This window comes from Ylistrum balloti, unplaced genomic scaffold (assembly GCF_031769215.1).
Source record: "Ylistrum balloti isolate Yb309-2 unplaced genomic scaffold, AGI_CSIRO_Ybal_v1 Utg370538, whole genome shotgun sequence".
Classification (NCBI taxonomy): Eukaryota; Metazoa; Mollusca; class Bivalvia; order Pectinida; family Pectinidae; genus Ylistrum; species Ylistrum balloti.
In genome coordinates, this window is record NW_026782342.1 from 198,851 (window position 1) to 221,729 (window position 22,879).

At 34.2% G+C, this 22,879-nt stretch overlaps 1 protein-coding gene across 3 annotated transcripts in view; it reads left to right on the forward strand.

Moving 5' to 3' along the window:
• Positions 1 to 22,879, forward strand: part of LOC132555991 (uncharacterized) — a 120,053-nt gene that overhangs the window by 85,512 nt on the left and 11,662 nt on the right. For all 3 annotated transcript variants that reach the window (XM_060220378.1, XM_060220377.1, XM_060220379.1), the window contains 6 exons: positions 596 to 737; positions 6,983 to 7,050; positions 15,662 to 15,742; positions 18,839 to 19,018; positions 20,243 to 20,346; positions 22,528 to 22,636. In XM_060220378.1, the coding sequence (XP_060076361.1) occupies positions 7,005 to 7,050; positions 15,662 to 15,742; positions 18,839 to 19,018; positions 20,243 to 20,346; positions 22,528 to 22,636 (520 nt within the window). In that variant the 5' untranslated portion in view covers positions 596 to 737; positions 6,983 to 7,004. The remainder of the gene's footprint in view (positions 1 to 595; positions 738 to 6,982; positions 7,051 to 15,661; positions 15,743 to 18,838; positions 19,019 to 20,242; positions 20,347 to 22,527; positions 22,637 to 22,879) is intronic.

Below are 22,879 nucleotides of genomic sequence, written 5' to 3' on the forward strand. Positions count from 1 at the left end.
TTGTCAAATAAACTCTTAACACGAAATACCTGGCAATTGTTCTAGCTTAGCCTGGTTCTCTTGATAAACGGCCCAACGCCATGCGCCTCCGAGCGGCATCCGACGCTAAACGCTGCGATACCCATCTCGCGACGGCCAAATGGCGGATGTAATCTCCAATGACTTTCTAACATGTTACATACGGTTTGTATCGTCCTACAGTGTTCCGGGATTCGAATTGATTCAGGCTCTTTGAACAAATCTATTTTTAACACTTTAGAAAAACGATGGCTACAACGACGATTCACGCAATTACGAGAAATTCTTAGATGATGATACATCGATGTAATTTCGAGATAACAATTATGCCCTCTAGTAGAAAAAAGGAAAGATAAAAAAAAAGTCATGAAACGTACGTGGAATTCCCATCAAACTCTTATATAGCTGAAATTATGACTATAAAGTGGAGTATTTCTACTGCGCTAATTTTGTATGGGGCAATTTAATTCATTATTTGGCCCTCCTTTATCTAACTCTAAATTTGAATTTAAAGGTGCTATTCACTTGTATGCCTTTTGTACAATCTTTGAAGTTTTTTTCGTTTTTATTTTTCTAGCTTCTTCCTGTGTCTTTCCGGTAGAATGGCGGGGACGATGGTACCAGGACACGTACGGGGAACTCGAAATTACGGAACGGCAAATATCACGGAAAGGAACGTGTTCAAAGAAAAACGGATCTAAATACCTGATTGCAGACAGGTAAATTCAAACACTTACTTGGTTTTGAAGATTGATTTCATGTGACGTTCTCTTCATATCCTTTTATCATAAAGTTAAAATGTGAAAATATCTGAATTATCGCTTAACCACACTCTGACCACTTGACCACACTCTGACCACTTGACCACACTCTGACCACTTAACCACACCCTGACCACTTGCTCTGACCACTTGACCACACTCTGACCACTTAATCCACACTCTGACCACTTAACCACACTGACCACTTGCTCTGACCACTTAACCACACCCTGACCACTTGCTCTGACCACTTGACCACACACTGACCACTTGACCACACTCTGACCACTTAACCACACTCTGACCACTTAATCCACACTCTGACCACTTAACCACACTGACCACTTGACCACACTCGGATCATTTAACCACACGCTAACCACTTAACCACACTCTGACCACTTAACCACACCCTGACTACTTAACCACACCCTGACCACTTAACCACACTGACCTCTAACCACTTAACCACACTCTGACCACTTAACCACACCCTGACTACTTAACCACACCCTGACCACTTGCTCTGACCACTTGACCACACTCTGACCTCTTAACCACACTCTGACCACTTAACGACACACTGACCACTTAACCACACTCTGACCACTTAACCACACTCTGACCACTTAGCCACATGCTGACCACTTGACCACACTCTGACCACTTGAACACACGCTGATCACTTGACCACACTCTGACCACTTAACCACACCCTGACCACTTGCTCTGACCACTTAACCGCATGTTGACCACTTGACCACACTCTGACCACTTGGACACACGCTGATCACTTGACCACACTCTGACCACTTAACCACACTCTGACCACTTAACCACACCCTGATCACTTGACCACATTCTGACCACTTGACCACATTCTGACCACTAGACCACATGCTGACCACTTGACCACACCCTGACCATTTGACCGCTGTCGTATACCAGTTTGATTAGTTTTACGTTATCACAATTGATATTGCTGATTAATTCAGTTAGGTTGAGAAATTAAAGATAACGAATTTTTCACTAGAATTTCAGACAATTTCAGAATAGCACGTTCGTTGAAGAACTCCGCCTTCCTGATATGAACACCGACTCTCATGATAGGAGGCATATCATCAATGACATGAGCTGTTGTGCTTGGAATTTCACAGAAATTGAATCGGAATCAATTCTCTTCGTTCTTTACGAATAGAGAATAGTCACGTGACCATGCTTTATCCTTGAAATAACAAGCATTTAAGTTAATTGCGTATAAAAGTTATCTCACTTAAACTCACGTGCAAATCAATTACATGTGACAAGGGGATCCGAGAAACGTTAAAATAACGTTAATATTGCCGTTACAGTTTAAGACTAGCTTCGTCAGGTCTTCTCTATAGTCACTGACACGACGATCGGTGCCACATGGATATGTGTAGGGGGAACTCTGACGACAGCCCGTGGACAACTTAATATGTAACGGCATCCTATTATGAATATTCGTCTCCAAGTATTGCTGCATTTTACTACCAATTCTTCAACAATTTTCTGTTTCCAATTTGGTGGCGTTAACCTACGTATAGAATAAATTTCATGTTCAAAGATGCTTGGAATTCTTAAAAGTAAACTCTATATTCATACTACAAGCTAAATTTTGGGACGTGTAATCGAAGATGCTGAGTCAATATCAATTTCATGTAATACGTTTTAGGATAATTACAATAGAAAAAAAAACTTAACAAAATGCAGATCGTTATGATAGTGCAAAATTAGATTTGGTAAAGAGATGATAATGCACATTTTGTAAGTGTTAAGATAATTATTTAAATAATGATTAACGTGATTAAACGTGATTATAATGATTAACGTGATTGTAATGATTAACGTGATAAAATAATGATTAAAGTGATAAAATAATGATTAACGTGATTATAATTATTAACATGATGAAATAATGACTAAAGTGATAAAATAATGATTAAAGTGATTAACGAGATTAAATAATGATTAAACGTGATTATAATCATTAACGTGATTATGATGAACATTATAAAATAATGACTAAAGTGATTAAATAATGACTAAAGTGATTAAATAATGATTAACGTGATTATAATTATTAACGTGATTATGATGAACATTATAAAATAATGACTAAAGTGATTAAATAATGATTAACGTGATTAAATAATGATTAAACGTGATTAAATAATGATTAACGTGATTATATGATGACGTGTTTCTGTTTTTTTATATTATAGAAGCGAATAAGCAAACAGACATATACCGTAAAAGCATTTAATTTCATGGAGCTAGTTTGCGTGGATTTCGTGGACATACTTCCGTGGATGATTACAGTCCAATCAATCTACTTATACTTATTTTAACAGTTCATAAACAAATGTATTCGTGGATGAAGAGCACCTACGAAATCAACGAAAATACATCTCTTACGAAAATGAATGATTTTATAGTCAGTCATCCTATATTGTTTTCTTATATCGTATATGTTAAAATGGTTACGAGTTTGTAGATCCTTCTGTAACACCATCGTGCACGTGTTGCATGTAACTTGTACATTAGTGTGCTGATTATCTGTACGCTACAACGGCGGGTTTTATAGGAATCTCGCTGTGATTTACGTGGTGTTTAAGCTTCCTCAGCACAGATCTATCCCCAACACTCCTATCTATTGATTTCCTTTTGTATCTGTTTCCGTCCGAAATCATGACAATATGCTCGTACTGAACCATATTTTCAAATATTGTTTATGTCGTGGTATTGTTGTTATACCAAGTAGGCACGAAGACCATATACTTAGATAAGTATGTAAAACGTCATTCATTTATCTTCCAATAGAAATTGTAACAATTACGATAAAAAACTCTTTATATGTATTTATATATACATTGTAATTATATCATACAACTGACACAAATTGAATAAAGTATTTTCGAATTATTTAATTTATTAGGAATTGCTGTGTCATTTCCTAATGAGACAAGAATTTATAACAATTTTTCATGAATAAATCGTTTGATGTTATTGGTACATTTTGTAAGTAGTCATATATCTAAAGTTTGGAATGAATTTATCTGTAGGTCAAAAGATATACAATGTGGATTTTTTCATCCCGTAAAATATTTGTTCGCGAATTGGAGTTCTACACAGAAACTACTAGTACTGGTGACATCTCGGACACTAATGCTATAACACATACTTACAACAGATGGATGTGTTGCTGAAAATATTTTGCATCAAATTGTTGGACATATGACATTGTAGAAAATCGTATCAGAACATAAGGACATGAGGTGAATTCACAACCGATTTGGGTAGCCAACCATAGACAGAATGATAGAGTAAGCTTCATCATCTTCTAGAAACCGGAAGTTAAAACATATACCGGAAGTAGAGTAATTCAAGCAACTCTAGCCATATTCCCTTTGAAGTGTAATGATAAATCACACAAAGAGCTTCAAATCGATAAAATGTGAAAATTGATTTTACTGATCAATCACTGTCAACTCTACTTTTAGAAATGGCTTTTGATTTGTCTTTCGAGATCAGCTTGAAAAACAAATATTTTACGGGATGAAAAAATCAATTATTCTAACTTTTGAAAAAATTATCAACATTAATTTCGAGACCAAGCAAAGACACAATTTGAAATAAAAAGTATTGGTCATCTGAAAAAAAGAACAAAATACTAATTTTGAACAACATTGTTCATGGAAATTAAAGTAAATCATTTTATATTTATACATATGAAAAAAAGAAAAGATGCCAAAAAGACCTGGGGCACAACAACGTGTGTGTTCTGGATGTATTGTAATGAAGAGTTTGAGCTGGAATCAGCAGACTTAGCTGTCAGTGGTGAATCCGACCAGATTGGTTCGTTTGGAGGCTATTTCTAATCAATATTTACCAGATACGTGGAAACAAATAGATATGTGTTCCTGATTAAACACACAATCTAAGGTGTACCGTTGACATTTGTGGCAAGCTAATAACAAAGGAAAGTCTTCAGTTGAAGAATCCCCGGTTTCAGAAAGATGACATTTGATGTTAAGGGATGGGAAAGAAAGACGCGATGACAGGACTGCTCAAATCCGCCTACACGCGCATAACCTGTTACGGAGACTCGAACAGTCTCAGTTCTTTTAATGCTTCCTCTCAAGCACGTGCTGACGCAAATCCTCAAGGAAATGATAAAAACGTCTAAAACAGAACACGTAGGTATTAACATGGCAAAATGACACTGCAACTCCCTCTCTTCTGACTCTGTCTAACCATACTGGCCTCCCTCTCTTCTGACTCTGTCTAACCATACTGGCCTCCCTCTCTTCTGACTCTGTCTAACCATACTGGCCTCCCTCTCTTCTGACTTTGTCTAACCATACTGGCCTCCCTCTCTTCTGACTCTGTCTCTTTCTTGAGTCCGGGGTTTATCTGCCACACGGTTGCTCTGTGACGTCTTTCTGATATAATGAAAACTTTTTTGTCAGACAATATGATGCAAGTGAGTATTTTCTACTCCAAAGTAACATGGATCAGTACATCAATTATAAAATGTTTTATGTTTCAATAAACAATCTTACTCATTTTGTATTCTGGAGTATAATACATTGTTGTAATGGATTTTTCATGATGTTGAAAGAAAATGATATATTTCTAGAATTATTAAAGCCAGATTTCCATCATCATAAAAATCTATCGATCACATCTTAGACGGCGTTCTTTTGTGGTAACGGACGATTGGATGAGGCATATTGATTCATTTTCAATTAAATTTCATTATACCGTACGCTGAACCGTCTACAACAGCAAAACATAACTCGATCTTATTATAACTAATATTTGAAAGGTTTATTCAATAGAACTGAACCTCTTATACTAACATTTGAAAGATACATTTCCATGTTAACATGGCTCTGATGTCTGGTAGTGGACGTTATTATATCATATGATACAACATGAAGGATTCACACATCTCGTTTTCTGATTTCACAAACCCTTATTAGTTATTAATCAGCTGAATACTCTAAAGGTATGAATTACATGTCATTATCTCACCGACCCATCAATATTTATTGTCCGGTCTTATCAGAAACACGATACACTTTATCTGGCCATGCCGAGACTGGACGGAGTAATTTACTACCACAGGTAACCACTGCGATACAGAAACATCCATCGCCATTGTTTATGGTACTTCAACCAATTGGAGTTTGTATCGGGGAGCGTATGGGCTCCCGGCATGCAAATCTGTAATAAAGAACAAAGTCGCCAAGAGGCTGATGGGCTTACAAACACAAACATCAGACAGAATTGCGAGATCTCGTGCAATCCATTTCTTAGACTTTATTGGAGAATGATTCAATAGCCAGTGACGTGAATTTTTTTTATTTTATTATGAATTAAATAGTTTATATATTATTATGTGAATCGAAAAGTTATCATAAAACATAAAGTTTAATCGAATTTTCAAAATATACAGAACATAAAAATGTTATAATGGGTTGTTTGCATTTCGTTGGAAAGGCAAGGCCTATTGTCACGCATGCTTCTGGGTTTCGTTCATGTCTTTTATCAGATTTCACAAGTAAACGAAAATATAGCATAAGTTTATTCAAATTTAATTTTAAACATGACAAGCATTTTTTTAAAAAGTTAAATATTTCTTGAGACAAGTTTTTCTATTGGTTTAAAACGGTATCATCCTATCATGATCCAATACTGTGTGATAAAAATTGATCCAATTGTTAGTAGAACCCAAAGATGAGTGCTCGCCAAAGAAATTCGAAATTTGTCCCACAAATTGTAATTCTGAGCGAGTCATTTTTACTTTAACCAGGAAACACAACTCTACATTTCTTTGACCGAGATTTAAGTCGGTGATAGGAGGAATATTTTGCTTTTAAATCATCACAAGGCCGAATAAAACAATAGGAAAATTATTTGGCAGAAGGACATACGAACTTGGCTAACAGTAAAAGACTTCTGTAGTTTGAACGCATACCTTGAGACTTAGCCTTAACATTGCGGACGAATACGACATGGGAAAGAAACGATAAAAGACAATCCGACGTGACGTTTAGGTGATGGAGAAACTCTTTATTTCAGTTTCCTTTGAAGGGATGTTCCTTGATACACGAGATTATGATGTTCCCAGAATTTTTTAAAACTAATAAATTGTTCTTTGTTTATTTTTCTAGGTCTAGCACTTGCTATCGGTGTATGGTGATCAGTGCGTGGGCGGATAATATCTTACAGTACAAAGAAAGTAAGTACAACTTATCAAATAGACCAAGTTTTAAGTCAGGTTGGTTTATAAAACTTACCATAGATTGTCTGCTGAACAATAAGTCGTAACAACATAGGCCATTTTGATAAATTATAAATATAAACAATATATGAACAATAAATAAACAATATAAATTATTGTTCATCTTTCCAGCATTATCGCAAAAAAAATTAATGAAAACAAATATTTATGTCAAACAAAAAATGTTATAACACAAAGCTACGTTATCTGATATATTTCTGCGTCTGTGCAATTCTACAATGTATCACGACATCGCGGGTAATTTTGTTATAATATTTACCTGTTTTGCTTGACATAACATAATGTTTATCAAGTTAATAGTGCGTACGTTTTATCAAACTTTGTATAAAATACCATTAAACATTTTATAAAGTATTATTAAACATTTTATAAAATATCAAAAATAGACGAACAGCATCAATAAACATTGTATAAAATTTCATTAAATGTTGCTGAAAAGCATCAGTACACATTGCGTAAAATTATCATGAAACGTTGTTGAACAGTATCAACAAAACCATTGTATAAAATATCAATAAACATAGTTTAACAGCTGCAACATACATTGTATTAAAACATCAACAAACATTGAATAAAAATCAATCAACATTGTATAGAAATATTTACAAACATTGTGTAAACTATCAATAAACATAGTTTAACAGCATCAACAACATTGTATAAAATATCTACAAATATTGTATAAAAAACAACAAACATTATATAAAATATCTTCAAATATTGTATAAAAAACAACAAACATTGTATAAAATATCTACAAATATTGTTTAAAAAACAACAAACATTGTATAAAATATCTACAAATATTGTATAAAAAACAACAAACATTGTATAAAATATCTACAAATATTGTTTAAAAAACAACAAACATTGTATAAAATATCTACAAACATTGTATAAAATATCATTCATTACGTCAGAAAGTGACAAACATTGTACATAAATAAAATCGACAAAAACTCCCTGTAATATAATGAAACATTGTATTGCAATAGATATAAACACTGTCAATGATAAACAGAGTGAATAATATTTAATGATAAATAAATAGTAGTTAATCCATGCAGAAATCCTTAATAGTTATGACAGTAACACAGTATATTGTACACCGTAAAAAAATAAGTTATACAACGATTGTGATTTTTTTTAAATGCTGCACTTAAGCACTATAAACAAAGATACCACCAAGTTTTGTATAAATAACTAACTTTCTCCAGACAACGATTTATATCACTGTGCCAAATCAATGTATAAGATAGCCATATGACTTGTTTCAAGTGTCATACATTCTCTGGAACTCCGCTTTTTTGAATTTCCGGAACTAATTGATAACTTATCCAAAGAACTGTTTCGTTTGTGCTTAAAAAATACAAAACACAAAACAATACCGACATGACAACAGAATCAGAATTGAAACTCAAAATCGCATGTGTTGCTACTTTCTGTCGTTATACCATCGAATCAAACCTAGATCAATGCTGCGTTAACCCAGCATACATAGACACGTGCCTGTACGTTACGAATTCAGTCTTACAGAGCCAGATATGGAATGTTCCATATCCCAAAAACAATATCAAAAGAGTTTCACAAATCTAAACGGGAAAGAGTTCACGATTTCCCAGGAGAGACACAGAATAAAAGTGAAAAAACGTAGGGCGAGGTGTATCGGGAGAGTTTCGGTATAACAACATGTCTTGTCAATGATGCAGTGACAGTTAAGCATTCAGAATATCACATCTGAAGACATGCAGCCTAATTTGTCGACCAAATCAATAAATCGCAATAAATACCCAACAGAGACCGAAGGCTTCTTGATCTGAGCTGATCAAATCTTTTCCAATAATATCATATTGTGCTCAAAATGTATTGTGTCGTAATCATCAACGAGGCACTATGATACAAAATGGCGTGTATGATAGGTCGCCACAATACAGCGACCGTCTACACTGCCTCGAGTGCTAATGCCTCAGTCATTGATACGAGAGAGTATGTATTTGATTTTGTTTGCTATAATTTCACTGATGTAATTATGCTGTGCTTTTATGACAAAGTTTCCAGAAAAAAGGCAGGAAATCCATAGATAGCCTAGGGTTGCTATAGTTACCACGAGGAAGGATGCAAGGTTGACTTGCGCACTTTGCTCCAGTACGCGCTGTCTGGTGCCATTCCCGCCAAATTGGTCGTTGTTTTGTGTTTATGTTACACCGGTGTATACCTATATGACAGTACCAGATCTGTATCCGGTATAATATCGGGTCAAAGGTCATGCTATTGAAAGTCTAGCTTACCACTTTTGGTTTTCCTTAGTCGCCTCGCAGGCTTAACAATTTAAGCGTCTAGCATTAATGACGAGTCCATGAAGGATGAAACAGTTGTATGATGTAGAATTACTGACGAGTCCATGAAGGATGAAACACTTGTATGATGTAGAAAAACTGACGTGTCCATGAAGGATGAAACACTTGTATGATGTAGAATTACTGACGAGTCCTAGAAGGATGAAACACTTGTATGATGTAGAATTACTGACGAGTCCTAGAAGAATGAAACATTTGTATGATGTAGAATTACTGACGAGTCCATGAAGGATGAAATACTTGTATGATGAAGAGTGATTTTTGGAATTTATTGAATCATGGGTCTAGTGATCTCCCATATTTATTTTTACATTTTTCTCGAATTTATTTTCCTCAATCACGTTGTAGTTTTTAAAACTTAGGTCCTTAGTATCACTGACGAGTCCTGGAAGGACGAAACAGCTGTATGATGTAGAATCACTGACGAGTCCTTGAAGGACGAAACAGCTGTATGATGTAGAATCACTGACGAGTCCTGGAAGGACGAAGCAGCTGTATGATGTAGAATCACTGACGAGTCCTAGAAGGACGAAACAGCTGTATGATGCTGTATTACTGACGAGTCCTAGAAGGACGAAACAGCTGTATGATGTAGAAACATCTGTATGATGTAGTATCACTAACGAGTCCCAAAGGGACGGAACAGCTGTATGATGTAACATCACTGTCGAGTCCCAACGGGAAGGAACAGGTGTATGATGTAGAATCACTGACGAGTCCTAGATGAACGAAACAGCTGTATGATGTAACATCACTGACGAGTCCCAAAGGGACGGAACAGCTGTATGATGTAACATCACTGACGAGTCCCAAAGGGACGGAACAGCTGTATGATGTAGGTTTATTCATTACTTGGCTCTGCTTTGTGTGATTCTAAATTTGTCGTACACTATGTTATTCACTTGTTCACTGTTATGTAATCTTCAGAAAGAAAATTCCAAATAAAATTGCGAGTTGTCTAATTATAAAAATATAAACAACAGCAATGTTCTTGAAAAAATGAAGGAAAAAAAACTTTTGAAATGAAATAAACATCAGAGGAAGATAACCATATGTAAACTCATTATTTTAGAAGAAAAGGAAAAGGTATGAATTGAAATATATCTGTTGGATGATTGTTGGTAAGCAACCGATATGAACAACTCACTATGTGATGTTTGTTCGATAATAAAACACAATGCACATTTGGTGGTCTGCAGCCTTGAGATATATTTCTATTGAAGCAAATTACCTGACTTAAATTCTCAAAGGAGTCCAACACAGGGCAGATTAGTGCATTTTTCTGTATACGAAATCAAAAGCTGTTGACGGCAATTTTCATAAATCTCTTGTTCGATACGAGCAGCATGTGTTTCGGTATGATTCAGAATGATTTTACGGGATGTCTCCCTTTCTGAATAAGATTATTTTAAGGGGATTATGACGAACAGGATGTCCCAGGGAATGGAACAGCAGCCTTATAAATACTCTAAATATGATTTATAAAATCGTTTATTTGATCACGGAAATGGTCTTTCCATGTAGAAATGCCGTCGAATTCTTATGAGACCTGGAGCGTGAATGTATGATCCGACTCATTCATGTACATTTGTCTGTTTCATTGTTAAAGGTGGAATTTACCGAGCGCTCCCTCCCAGGGGAGTGGCCGGCTTTTCATGTCCGTCTCGTCTCAAAAGTTAGATTAAGCTTAAGGTAATCTTATTGAATATAAGCGAGGGTCGATTTAATTAAAGTGAAGGTTTGGTTTGGTAGGTATCCGTTGGTACTTTTCCGAAAGGGAGGTTAGAATAGTGTTGGAAATCGACTTACATAAATTATGCTTTTTTTTATCTAAGGGAGGTAATATCTACTTGAATTTTCAAAGCTTGTGTATTTTGTTATGGAATATATTTTAAATTTGCACTTATTTTCAACTTTCCTATGTGGTAGTGTTATGCCAACTTCATTCAGAAATATGATGTCATCTGAGAACTATGAAATATTCTCTAAGGAAATTTTCTGAAGACAATTTTAATAAAATATTATTCCTGTTCTGACCACCTGTCTATACCGACATAATGATATATTACTACTACTTGTCTATAACGACCACATATAATGGTGTTATATAGTGTCTTGTCTATAACGACCAGATATAATGATGATATATAATGACTTGTCTATAACGACCAATTATAATGGTGTTATATAATGACTTGTCTACAACATCCAGATATAATGGTGTTATTTTATGACTTGTCTATAACGACCAATTATAATGGTGTTATATAATGACTTGTCTATAACGACCAATTATAATGGTGTTATATAATGACTTGTCTATAACGACCAATTATAATGGTGTTATATAATGACTTGTCTATAACGACCAATTATAATGGTGTTATATAATGACTTGTCTATAACGACCAATTATAATGATGGTTATATAATGACTTGTTTACAACATCCAGATATAATGGTGTTATTTAATGACTTGTCTATAACGACCAGATATAATGGTGTTATATAATGACTTGTCTACAACATCCAGATATAATGGTGTTATTTAATGACTTGTCTATAACGACCAGATATAATGGTGTTATTTTATGACTTGTCTATAACGACCAATTATAATGGTGTTATATAATGACTTGTCTACAACATCCAGATATAATGGTGTTATTTAATGACTTGTCTATAACGACCAGATATAATGGTGTTATATAATGACGTGTCTATAACGAGCAGTTAAATGGTGTTATATAATGACTTGTCTTTAACGACCACACATAATTCATTTAAAAAACGCTGTATCTTGACAAGTTTCTGTAATGATCAATGCATTCATTGAATACAGAATTTAATGAAAATATATATAAAAATAATCCCCCCTTCAATAAATCAAATGATTAAAAATTGTAAAATTACAATACATTAATTACAATTTAATAAAATCAAATTTTGATAAGTCTTAAATATCAGGTCAGGGGGACCTGAACGTCACATTTTATAAGGTCAATATGTGCGTCACTTCGTGGAACACGAAGCGTCAGTCTTTGTTAAAGACAAGTGTAAAGTTATAAATTATTCTCTAAAAATCTATGAAGATAAGAAGGACATACTAAACAAAACATGAGTGTTGAGATAAAACTTGGGGAAAACACGAAAAGATGGAGTAGTGGATAGTCCAGGTTCTATGTAATTCACAAAAACAAAATCAATCTTAAATAAAAATGTAAAATACCATCTCAAATGTTTTGTCTTTGTAAGTGGAAACAACATAGATCTTAGATCGTAACCACGTGATTTTATTAACATGATAGGGGTCTACTTCCAAACTCACTTTTTGGAGATTAATTTTAAAATGTCCATGATAAACTATGTTAGATAGAACAGCAGAGTAGATATGCGGCCCCACTATCACAAGAGTTGGTATTCATGTACAAAGAAAGCTATCACGAGATCTTAGACCGTGTCACGTGACGTTGTATAGGGTCCAGTCAGAGCCAGCTTAAAGTGTATTTTTTCTCATTATCTTTTGATCAATAAAATCAAGTCTGCTTCAGTATCATTCCTTCTTCCACTATTATCAATCACACTTCTAAGGTATAAGCACGATATCTTTAATGTATTAATGTGGTCTCATTGGCCGAAATAAACAAGGAAGCAACATCATCTGCGCGTCCTGCACCTTTGTACGATTTTATAACTCAGTGTATACTTTATAAACAAAAAACCTTGTTCGCCACAACTCTTTTCTTCAAACATATTAGCGCTCCACACTTAATTGATCCCACACGTTAAGTGACAAGTGTAATCAATGTATTTTGAAAGGTATAATAAATAAAATTTATATGCAATTCGAATTTTGAATGTTAGGAAAATATTTTTAGAATCACTCAGTTAATACAACTATTAAAATTTGAAAATTTCCGAAAAAAAATCCCCAAGTGATCTGTGCCACTTTTTTAAGGAATCAAAATTTGGTATGTAGGTTACAGTAAACCTCAGGGACTAAACGTCCACTACCTGCAAAGTCGCAGAAAAATACACGAGTGAAAAACACCTTTCAGTGCAAATTTAGAGTTAGATGCAGTAGAGTCGAATTGTGAATTAAACTGATTCATAAAGATAAATGAAAATAAGAACCATTAGGTTAACATAACAAAACTTTCCACACCTGGAAATTATCAAAATAACTTAAGAATATAATTGAATAGGCACAATAATAGAAGTTGGATGTCTCAAGGTAAACAATGTAAAGATAAAATAAACAAACGGGTTATTTCATCAGAACACAAGCAATCAAAACAAACAAATAGAATCAGAAAAAATAACCAAATTTTCGGAACGAAAAGAAGTCAGTGTTAAAAGTAGCTCAGATAAAAGTGAATTCTGAGTGTGATATTTTTGAACTGTAACAAGCTACAATCAATTGATTTAAAGTGCTTCCTGGGGTGAACATTTTATGGTTTTCACATTTAAACAATATGAGAAAGCTACAACCTAAACACCGCCTGCATGCTGTTTGTTGGTATTTTAGGGTAGGAATAAAAACCCTGTTGTATTTTGAAACTCGTTAAAGTACCAGCGACGCAAATTGTTTAAATTACACACAATGATGGAATTATCGTAGCTGTTAATTTTCCTGGTTATTATCAACTTTCATATGTTCACACAAAAGCACGCGTAACGTTCTGGCTACGGTAGGATGATGAATGCTTTGGTTACAGGAAAAGGTGTATCATAAAATTTTCGGCAAATGCAGTAATTACAAGAATATACTACCACGAGAGTGACCTAACGAGGCCTTCGCTGCTTCCGAGTGATTGCACCCAGTTTAGATATTTTCATTATGGAAGCCTTAGTCATGGTGTGAATATATCTCTAAACATAATGTTATATGATTGGATCAAACAATTGTAAAGTCGATCAGACAACAAATTTAGATGATACTTGCATTAATTGTTTTTGTAAGATTTTTTGTCTTAATTTTAACAGCTATACATTACTTTAAATTTTCATATTCCTTTTCTCTTTAAGTATTATCTTTCATTAAATCGATATTTAGAAATAACATTTCTTAGGAATACTGTTGTTTAAGTTATTTATGTCTGTATCTAACACTATACTGTTTAAGTTAACTATGTCTGTATCTAACACTATACTGTTTAAGTTAACTATGTCTGTATCTAACACACTATACTGGTGTTTAAGTTAACTATGTATGTATCTAACACACTATACTGGTGTTTAAGTTAACTATGTCTGTATCTAACTCACTATACTGGTGTTTAAGTTAACTATGTCTGTATCAGTGTGTAACACACTATACTGGTGTTTACGTTAACTATGTCTGTATCTAACACACTATACTGGTGTTTAAGTTAACTATGTCTGTATCTAACACACTATACTGGTGTTTAAGTTAACTATGTCTGTATCTAACACACTATACTGGTGTTTGAGTTAACTATGTCCGTATCGGTGTGTAACACACTATACTGGTGTTTAAGTTAAGTATGTCTGTATCTAACACACTGTACTGGTGTTTAAGTTAACTATGTCTGTATCTAACACACTATACTGGTGTTTAAGTTAAGTATGTCTGTATCTAACACACTGTACTGGTGTTTAAGTTAACTATGTCTGTATCTAACACACTATACTGGTGTTTAAGTTAACTATGTCTGTATCTAACACACTGTACTGGTGTTTACGTTAAGTATGTCTGTATCTAACACACTATACTGGTGTTTAAGTTAACTATGTCTGTATCTAACACACTATACTGGTGTTTGAGTTAACTATGTCCGTATCGGTGTGTAACACATTGTACTGGTGTTTAAGTTAACTATGTATGTATCTAACACACTATACTGGTGTTTAAGTTAACTATGTCTATATCTAACACTGGTGTTTAAGTTGACTATGTCTGTATCAGTGTGTAACACACTATACTGGTGTTTAAGTTAAGTATGTCTGTATCTAACACACTGTACTGGTGTTTAAGTTAACTATGTCTGTATCTAACACACTATACTGGTGTTTAAGTTAACTATGTCTGTATCTAACACACTGTACTGGTGTTTATGTTAACTATATCTGTATCTAACACACTATACTGGTGTTTAAGTTAGCTATATCTATATCAGTGTCTAATACACTATAGTTGCTGAACGTCTTTGCGTTTGTCTTGATTCCAGGTTTATGCTTCGCGGGCAATTCCATCGAATCTGTCTGTGAAAAAATCAATGGAGACGACACACTGCACACAATAGTTCGGGGTAAGTGTGTTGTAGCTGGTCGAATAGGGGCGCCACCTGGTGGCCAGCTGTCATTGTATATAAGAGTTTGCAGCAGGGCAGATAATACCTATCTAACCAGTAATTGACTTTAAATCATGCGTTACAGTGTTACTAGCTATCATTCATAGATGTTTAAACATGTATTCACGAAAAATGAATCAGAAGAATGTGACATAATTCTCTACGCTGCCTAATTACAATAGATTTTTATTCTCTGTCGAGGTTAATTACAGCAGACTATCATACTCTACCAAGGTTAATTACAGCAGACTTATCATACTCTACCAAGGTTAATTACAGCACACTTATCATACTCTACCAAGGTTAATTACAGCAGACTATCATACTCTACCAAGGTTAATTACAGCAGACTTATCATACTCTACCAAGGTTGATTACAGTACATTATTATACTCTACCAAGGTTAATTACAGCAGACTATCATACTCTACCAAGGTTAATTACAGTACATTATTATACTCTACCAAGGTTAATTACAGTACATTATCATACTCTACCAAGGTTAATTACAGTACATTATTATACTCTACCAAGGTTAATTACAGCAGACTATCATACTCTACCAAGGTTAATTACAGTACATTATCATACTCTACCAAGGTTAATTACAGTACATTATTATACTCTACCAAGGTTAATTACAGTACATTATCATACTCTACCAAGGTTAATTACAGCAGACTTATCATACTCTACCAAGGTTGATTACAGTACATTATTATACTCTACCAAGGTTAATTACAGTACATTATCATACTCTACCAAGGTTAATTACAGTACATTATCATACTCTACCAAGGTTAATTACAGTGGATTATCATACTCTACCAAGGTTAATTACAGTACATTATTATACTTTACCAAGGTTAATTACAGTACATTATTATACTCTACCAAGGTTAATTACAGTGGATTATTATACTCTACCAAGGTTAATTACAGTACCAAGGATTATACATACTCTACCAAGGTTAATTACAGTACATTATTATACTCTACCAAGGTTAATTACATTATTATACTCTACCAAGGTTAATTACAGTACATTATCATATTACAGTACATTATATACTACACCAAGGTTAATTACAGTACGTTATCATACTCTACCAAGGTTAATTACAGTACATAATCACACTCTACCAAGGTTAATTACAGTACATTATTATACTCTACCAAGGTTAATTACAGTACATTATCATACTCTACCAAGGTTAATTACAGTACATTATCATACTCTACCAAGGGTTAATTACCAAGGTTAATTACAGTGGATTATATACTCTACAAGGTTAATTACCAAGGTTAATTACAGGTTAATTACAGTACATTATCATATACTCTACCAAGGTTAATTACAGGATTTAATTACCAAGGTTAATTACAGTGGATTATCATACTCTACCAAGGTTAATTACAGTGGATTATCATACTCTACCAAGGTTAATTACAGTACGTTATCATACTCTACCAAGGTTAATTACAGTGGATTATCATACTCTACCAAGGTTAATTACAGTACATTATTATACTCTACCAAGGTTAATTACAGTGGATTATTATACTCTACCAAGGTTAATTACAGTACATTATCATACTCTACCAAGGTTAATTACAGTACATTATTACAGTACATTATCATACTCTACCAAGGTTAATTACAGTACATTAATTCATACTCTACCAAGGTTAATTACAGTACATTATCATACTCTACCAAGGTTAATTACAGTACATTATCATACTCTACCAAGGTTAATTACAGTACATTATCATACTCTACCAAGGTTAATTACAGTACATTATTATACTCTACCAAGGTTAATTACAGTACATTATCATACTCTACCAAGGTTAATTACAGTACATTATCATACTCCACAAAGGTTAGTTACAGTACATTATCATACTCTACCAAGGTTAATTACCGTACATTATTATACTCTACCAAGGTTAATTACAGTGGATTATCATACTCTACCAAGGTTAATTACAGTACATTATTATACTCTACCAAGGTTAATTACAGTACATTATTATACTCTACCAAGGTTAATTTACAGTACCAAGGTTAATTACAGTACATTATTATACTCTACCAAGGTTGATTACAGTACATTATTATACTCTACCAAGGTTAATTACAGTACATTATTATACTCTACCAAGGTTAATTACCCTACTGAATATTTTCGCAAAAACCTGATGATGGTTTGTCATACTGAAGAATTAAATAATCAAAATGGAACAATTAAAAGCAATGATTGGTAGACTTATAGAACACATTCTGTACTTGCTATTGGAATTGTTTAAAGTTTGTGGTCGGTGTACATTCTGTACTTGCTTTTGGAATTGTTTAAAGTTTGTGGCCGGTGTACATTCTGTACTTGCTATTGGAATTGTTTAAAGTTTGTGGCCGGTGTACATTCTGTACTATTGGAATTGTTTAAAGTTTGTGGTAAAATTGCTGTTGGAATTGTTTAAAGTTTGTGGTCGGTGTACATTCTGTACTTGCTATTGGAATTGTTTAAAGTTTGTGGCCGGTGTACATTCTGTACTTGCTGTTGGAATTGTTTAAAGTTTGTGGTCGGTGTACATTCTGTACTTGCTATTGGAATTGTTTAAAGTTTGTGGCCGGTGTACATTCTGTACTTGCTGTTGGAATTGTTTAAAGTTTGTGGCCGGTGTACATTCTGTACTTGCTGTTGGAATTGTTTAAAGTTTGTGGTCGGTGTACATTCTGTACTTGCTATTGGAATTGTTTAAAGTTTGTGGCCGGTGTACATTCTGTACTTGCTATTGGAATTGTTAAAAGTTTGTGGCCGGTGTACATTCTGTACTTGCTATTGGAATTGTTTAAAGTTTGTGGCCGGTGTACATTCCCATTCTTTACATTGATTTTCACTAATGTGGATTTTACTCTGTCGCCTACGATTTAGTATCACAAACAATCTTTAAAATGACATACTTTTAAAGCAGTATTTGTTTTTCAAATGTCTAAATGCAATAGATAATGAGTTTGCTATCTTAACGACATCTTTTTAACTATTTCAGTTCCAAGTGTTCCAGTTCCGTGCCCTTTCCAAGGTTACCACGAATTCTCTTACTCAAACAGTACCACGGCGAACAATCACTGCAAATGGCCAATCTCACAAATACACGCATGCGCAGATGATTCAAAATTTAAATTTATCTACAAGCATTGTAATGGCATGTCAGAGACGTATGACAGAGGTAGGTTTATTTACGTCAATATTGTTTACAAGGTACTCTTTGTGTCGTCATATATCCTTCCAAAATACAGTAAAGAGGGCCTAACTTACTGTAAAATCACAGGTTTTAGTGAGGTTCAATTGTTTTCAAAATCATATTTCGTGGACATCTAATTTTGAAAATAAATATAGCGCAATAAGTGTACTCATTTTAACAGTTCGTAGACATAAATCAATTCATAGATAAAAACTACATACAATGACAATAAATCTCCGACGAAAATGGAAGATTTTACGGTATTTCGTAATAAAATATTACTGCATAAATAACGGTATCAGTGGGTACAATGACAAAGATCTCCTGTATTTGTGAAATATTTACATAGATCAGCGGATGAGTATGGTTGTCGTCCTGAAAGGTTTCTGTCAGAATTACTTTACATAAATTATGGTATTATCAAACTTGAGAATGACAGCAAGGTCATATACAGTCGTGAATGTGCATTTGCCCACCACGTGAACCTGAGATATATTTCATAACGACATCCTGTTCTATAAGACTTTATAGAAATAAACGCATTTCCAATATGATGTCAATTTAAGGCAAGTATAAGTATAATTATTGGGTACGTGATAAAAGCCAGGATAATACCCAAGTGTCCCAGCGGCGTTTCTCAACACGGCGTGCTTTCTCCTAGTGGAAGTATACCCATTTATCTTTGTTAACAAACTTAGGTATGGATAAGAACTCCATCGATCTAAAATGCTGCCTATTCTGAAATCAAAATGGGTTTGCCTTGAAATGTACATCGGCAAATTAGAAACTGACTACAAGTTCATTGTGCATATCTATAATGTCCAGTCGGTCCAGACAAAATCAATCTCTTTGCTCTTGGAGACTTATTTTTCCTGTAATAGATCCTAATGGAAGAAATTTGAATTCTCTACTGCAGGAAAAAAGATCCGAAAATTGTGCAATGACAGTCTATTAAGTAAATATTCAAATTCATCTTTGTCACGAAAAAATTGAATTTGATATCTACTTGTAATTGAAGTTGGCACGTGTTCTTTTTTTTACCTTGAGTTGACGGATTATGGGTTGTGGCAAGTATTGTGCTCTATTCAAAGGGCTTTATGACGTCATTTGGTTAATTTATGACGTTACCAGTTAATTTATGACATCACTCACATATATTATGAAATCTATTACGTCCTCTATGTTAATTTCCTTTTTCGTTTGTTACAGTGCTGGATTTCCAATGTTTAGCCACGTGGGTAAATGGTGATAAATATTTGTATGGAAAGTTTACGCATCCATACCAACCTGACACACCACAGTACCGCTGTTTTGTAAGTATTAAACATTTACATTATTGAAATGAAATTAAGTCAGTTGAATCAATACATGGGAAATTACAGAAGATAAATAGTTTTCAATATTGTTACTATTGTTTCCATAGGGGACATACTTTCGTTGTCTACATGTGTACTTCATGGAAGGATTTGTCCACAACAAAGGGACCGAAGTTGACATAAATTACAGTATAAGCGAATTTGCTGGGCAAGATTTAACCACAAAATCAAGTGACAAGAAAAATGAATAATTTTGTGAAACCACGAATTTTGAACCCCACGAAAAAAATTATTTTTCAGTAGTTTGAAAAAAATCCCAGTACGTAAAAATTGCTAGAAATAAATTCAGGTCTTGAAACCAAATGGGTGCTTTATATGTCAATAGTGTTTGTAGCAAATTTACTGAGAATGACATTGATGTAATGCATATATATAATTGCATGTTTAACGTAGAAAGGAATAGCAGACATTTCTGTCAGAGAGTAAACAATTTTCTGACAATACAGACCATAAACCCATTCTCAATTCAGCTATAGTTATTATAGCCTAAATAAAATTCATATATTTAAAAAAATAACTGAATGAAGGATTTGTTTTGTAACATAATAGATATGGATGTAGGTATGTAAAAAAAAACCAAACATGCCAACACTGTCAGTTTAAAGTTGAGAAGGACAGAATATTCGATTTCTTTGTGCGACATGGAGTTGGACGTACTTGATGCTCGTCATTTTGCCTGTTGGTTCCGTTGATGTGTAGTGTACCTTGTTTGACCAAGATTTACACGGCGAGGGTCGTCTTTGAAACAGAGGATGCTTACTCTTCCGGAACACCTGATCTTATTATCCTTGTACTTTTTGAAGGAGTCTCTGTGTAAATCTTTCTTAAGTTCATATTTTGCCCTAGTTGTATTGAATTTGAGTTTTGGAATATGATCGTGTTGACATGTTTGTTTTTGTTGTTTTTTTTACATACCTACATCCATATCTATTATGTTACAAATGAAACATCATCAATGAGAGTTTCCCTCTCGACTTCAGGCTGGTTTATACCATAAACATAATGAATTTCTGGAGGAAAAAAATGTCCGCCATGTAATATCCTCCAGAAAAATATCCACGAATTTTCCCCTCTGTACAGTAAGAGGACTATTTCAGTAATAGCCACATCTGTCCTCAGATAGATTGATTTGACCTTGACCTAAAATTTAACCTCATGGGGAATGTGTAGTCATGTCACGTGACTGATCCGATTAATTCTAATCACGTGATGTATGTAATTATACGGGATGCGATGTATTCCTGAACAGGAGAGTATCCAGTTTATATGCCGGAATACTGAATGACATGCAAATTTTCCCAGGATAACGAGTTTCCTAACTACAGGGCAATTGTCGAGCTTCTGCATGTACATTACTAGAGATTCCTAGGACGAACTTAATAGTTATAACAACGTTACAGATAATGCCCTGGCATTTCTCTACAATCAAAGTTGTTCTAATTCCGACCAAAATGATGCTACTTACAACTACAGGCTGTAGTGGAGACTCCAGAAATGATCGAATTCACGCTCCTGTAGAAACATGCCTTGTGCAGAGAGTGGTGAACGGATGTCGGTTTATCCCGGGGGATTATTTCTCTGCGATTTATCTCTTATAGATGTAGTATAGTTTTTCGGGTGACTGTTTTATATATACTGACATGAACAATACAAACTGTGTTGCAGTAGGAATATTTATAAATAAAATGAAGGCAAGTGAGAGGTTTATTTGTGTTGACCATGATTTTTTTCCTGTCAGAATTTATGGATATCAAACGATTTGAAAATGCTGATCTATGTTTTGTTTCCGACTTATGTCATCTTCATACCTGCAAATTTCTGGTTTAAACCTTTTTTAAACAATAACTTAAATTGTTAATCAATAACCGCCATTGTGAAATAATTCGGTAGTGCCGGCGATGCTTGCTATATTTTGACTTCGTTAAAGTGTTAAAGATGCATTTAATTGAGCTTGGGACTGGAAATTACTTTCCAATAATCATTTTCATCATACAGAGAACGTCTTTTTTTTTTAATTCAAAACGACCATACACTCAAAACGATTTACTGTCATTTTATGAAAAAGTCAATACATATACAATAAGATATGAAACTGAATCGCCATCTTGTCTTTTACAGATGCATAGCTTTTATGGCGGTACCGGAGATATGTCGATGACAGTTGATGGCACGTGCCAGGGACTACAGAGTCCTAGTGTTGGCTTTACCACGATGAAGCTACAGAGAGGTAAGCCCCTAGACATTCCATCAATGCATGGCAAATTTTGGCATTCTGTCAAAGAGGGTCAGCAATCCATGCTCTATAACCGACCATAACATTACAAATGATCTATATTGCTCAATAGTCTTCTAAAGACTTTACTCCTTCGTCCAAAAATCACATTTTATCTGACGGTTTTCATAGCTATGCTCTGCTTTGACTATAAACCATTAGAATTGATGAAATACTGTTGTAGAAAAAAGAGGTGTT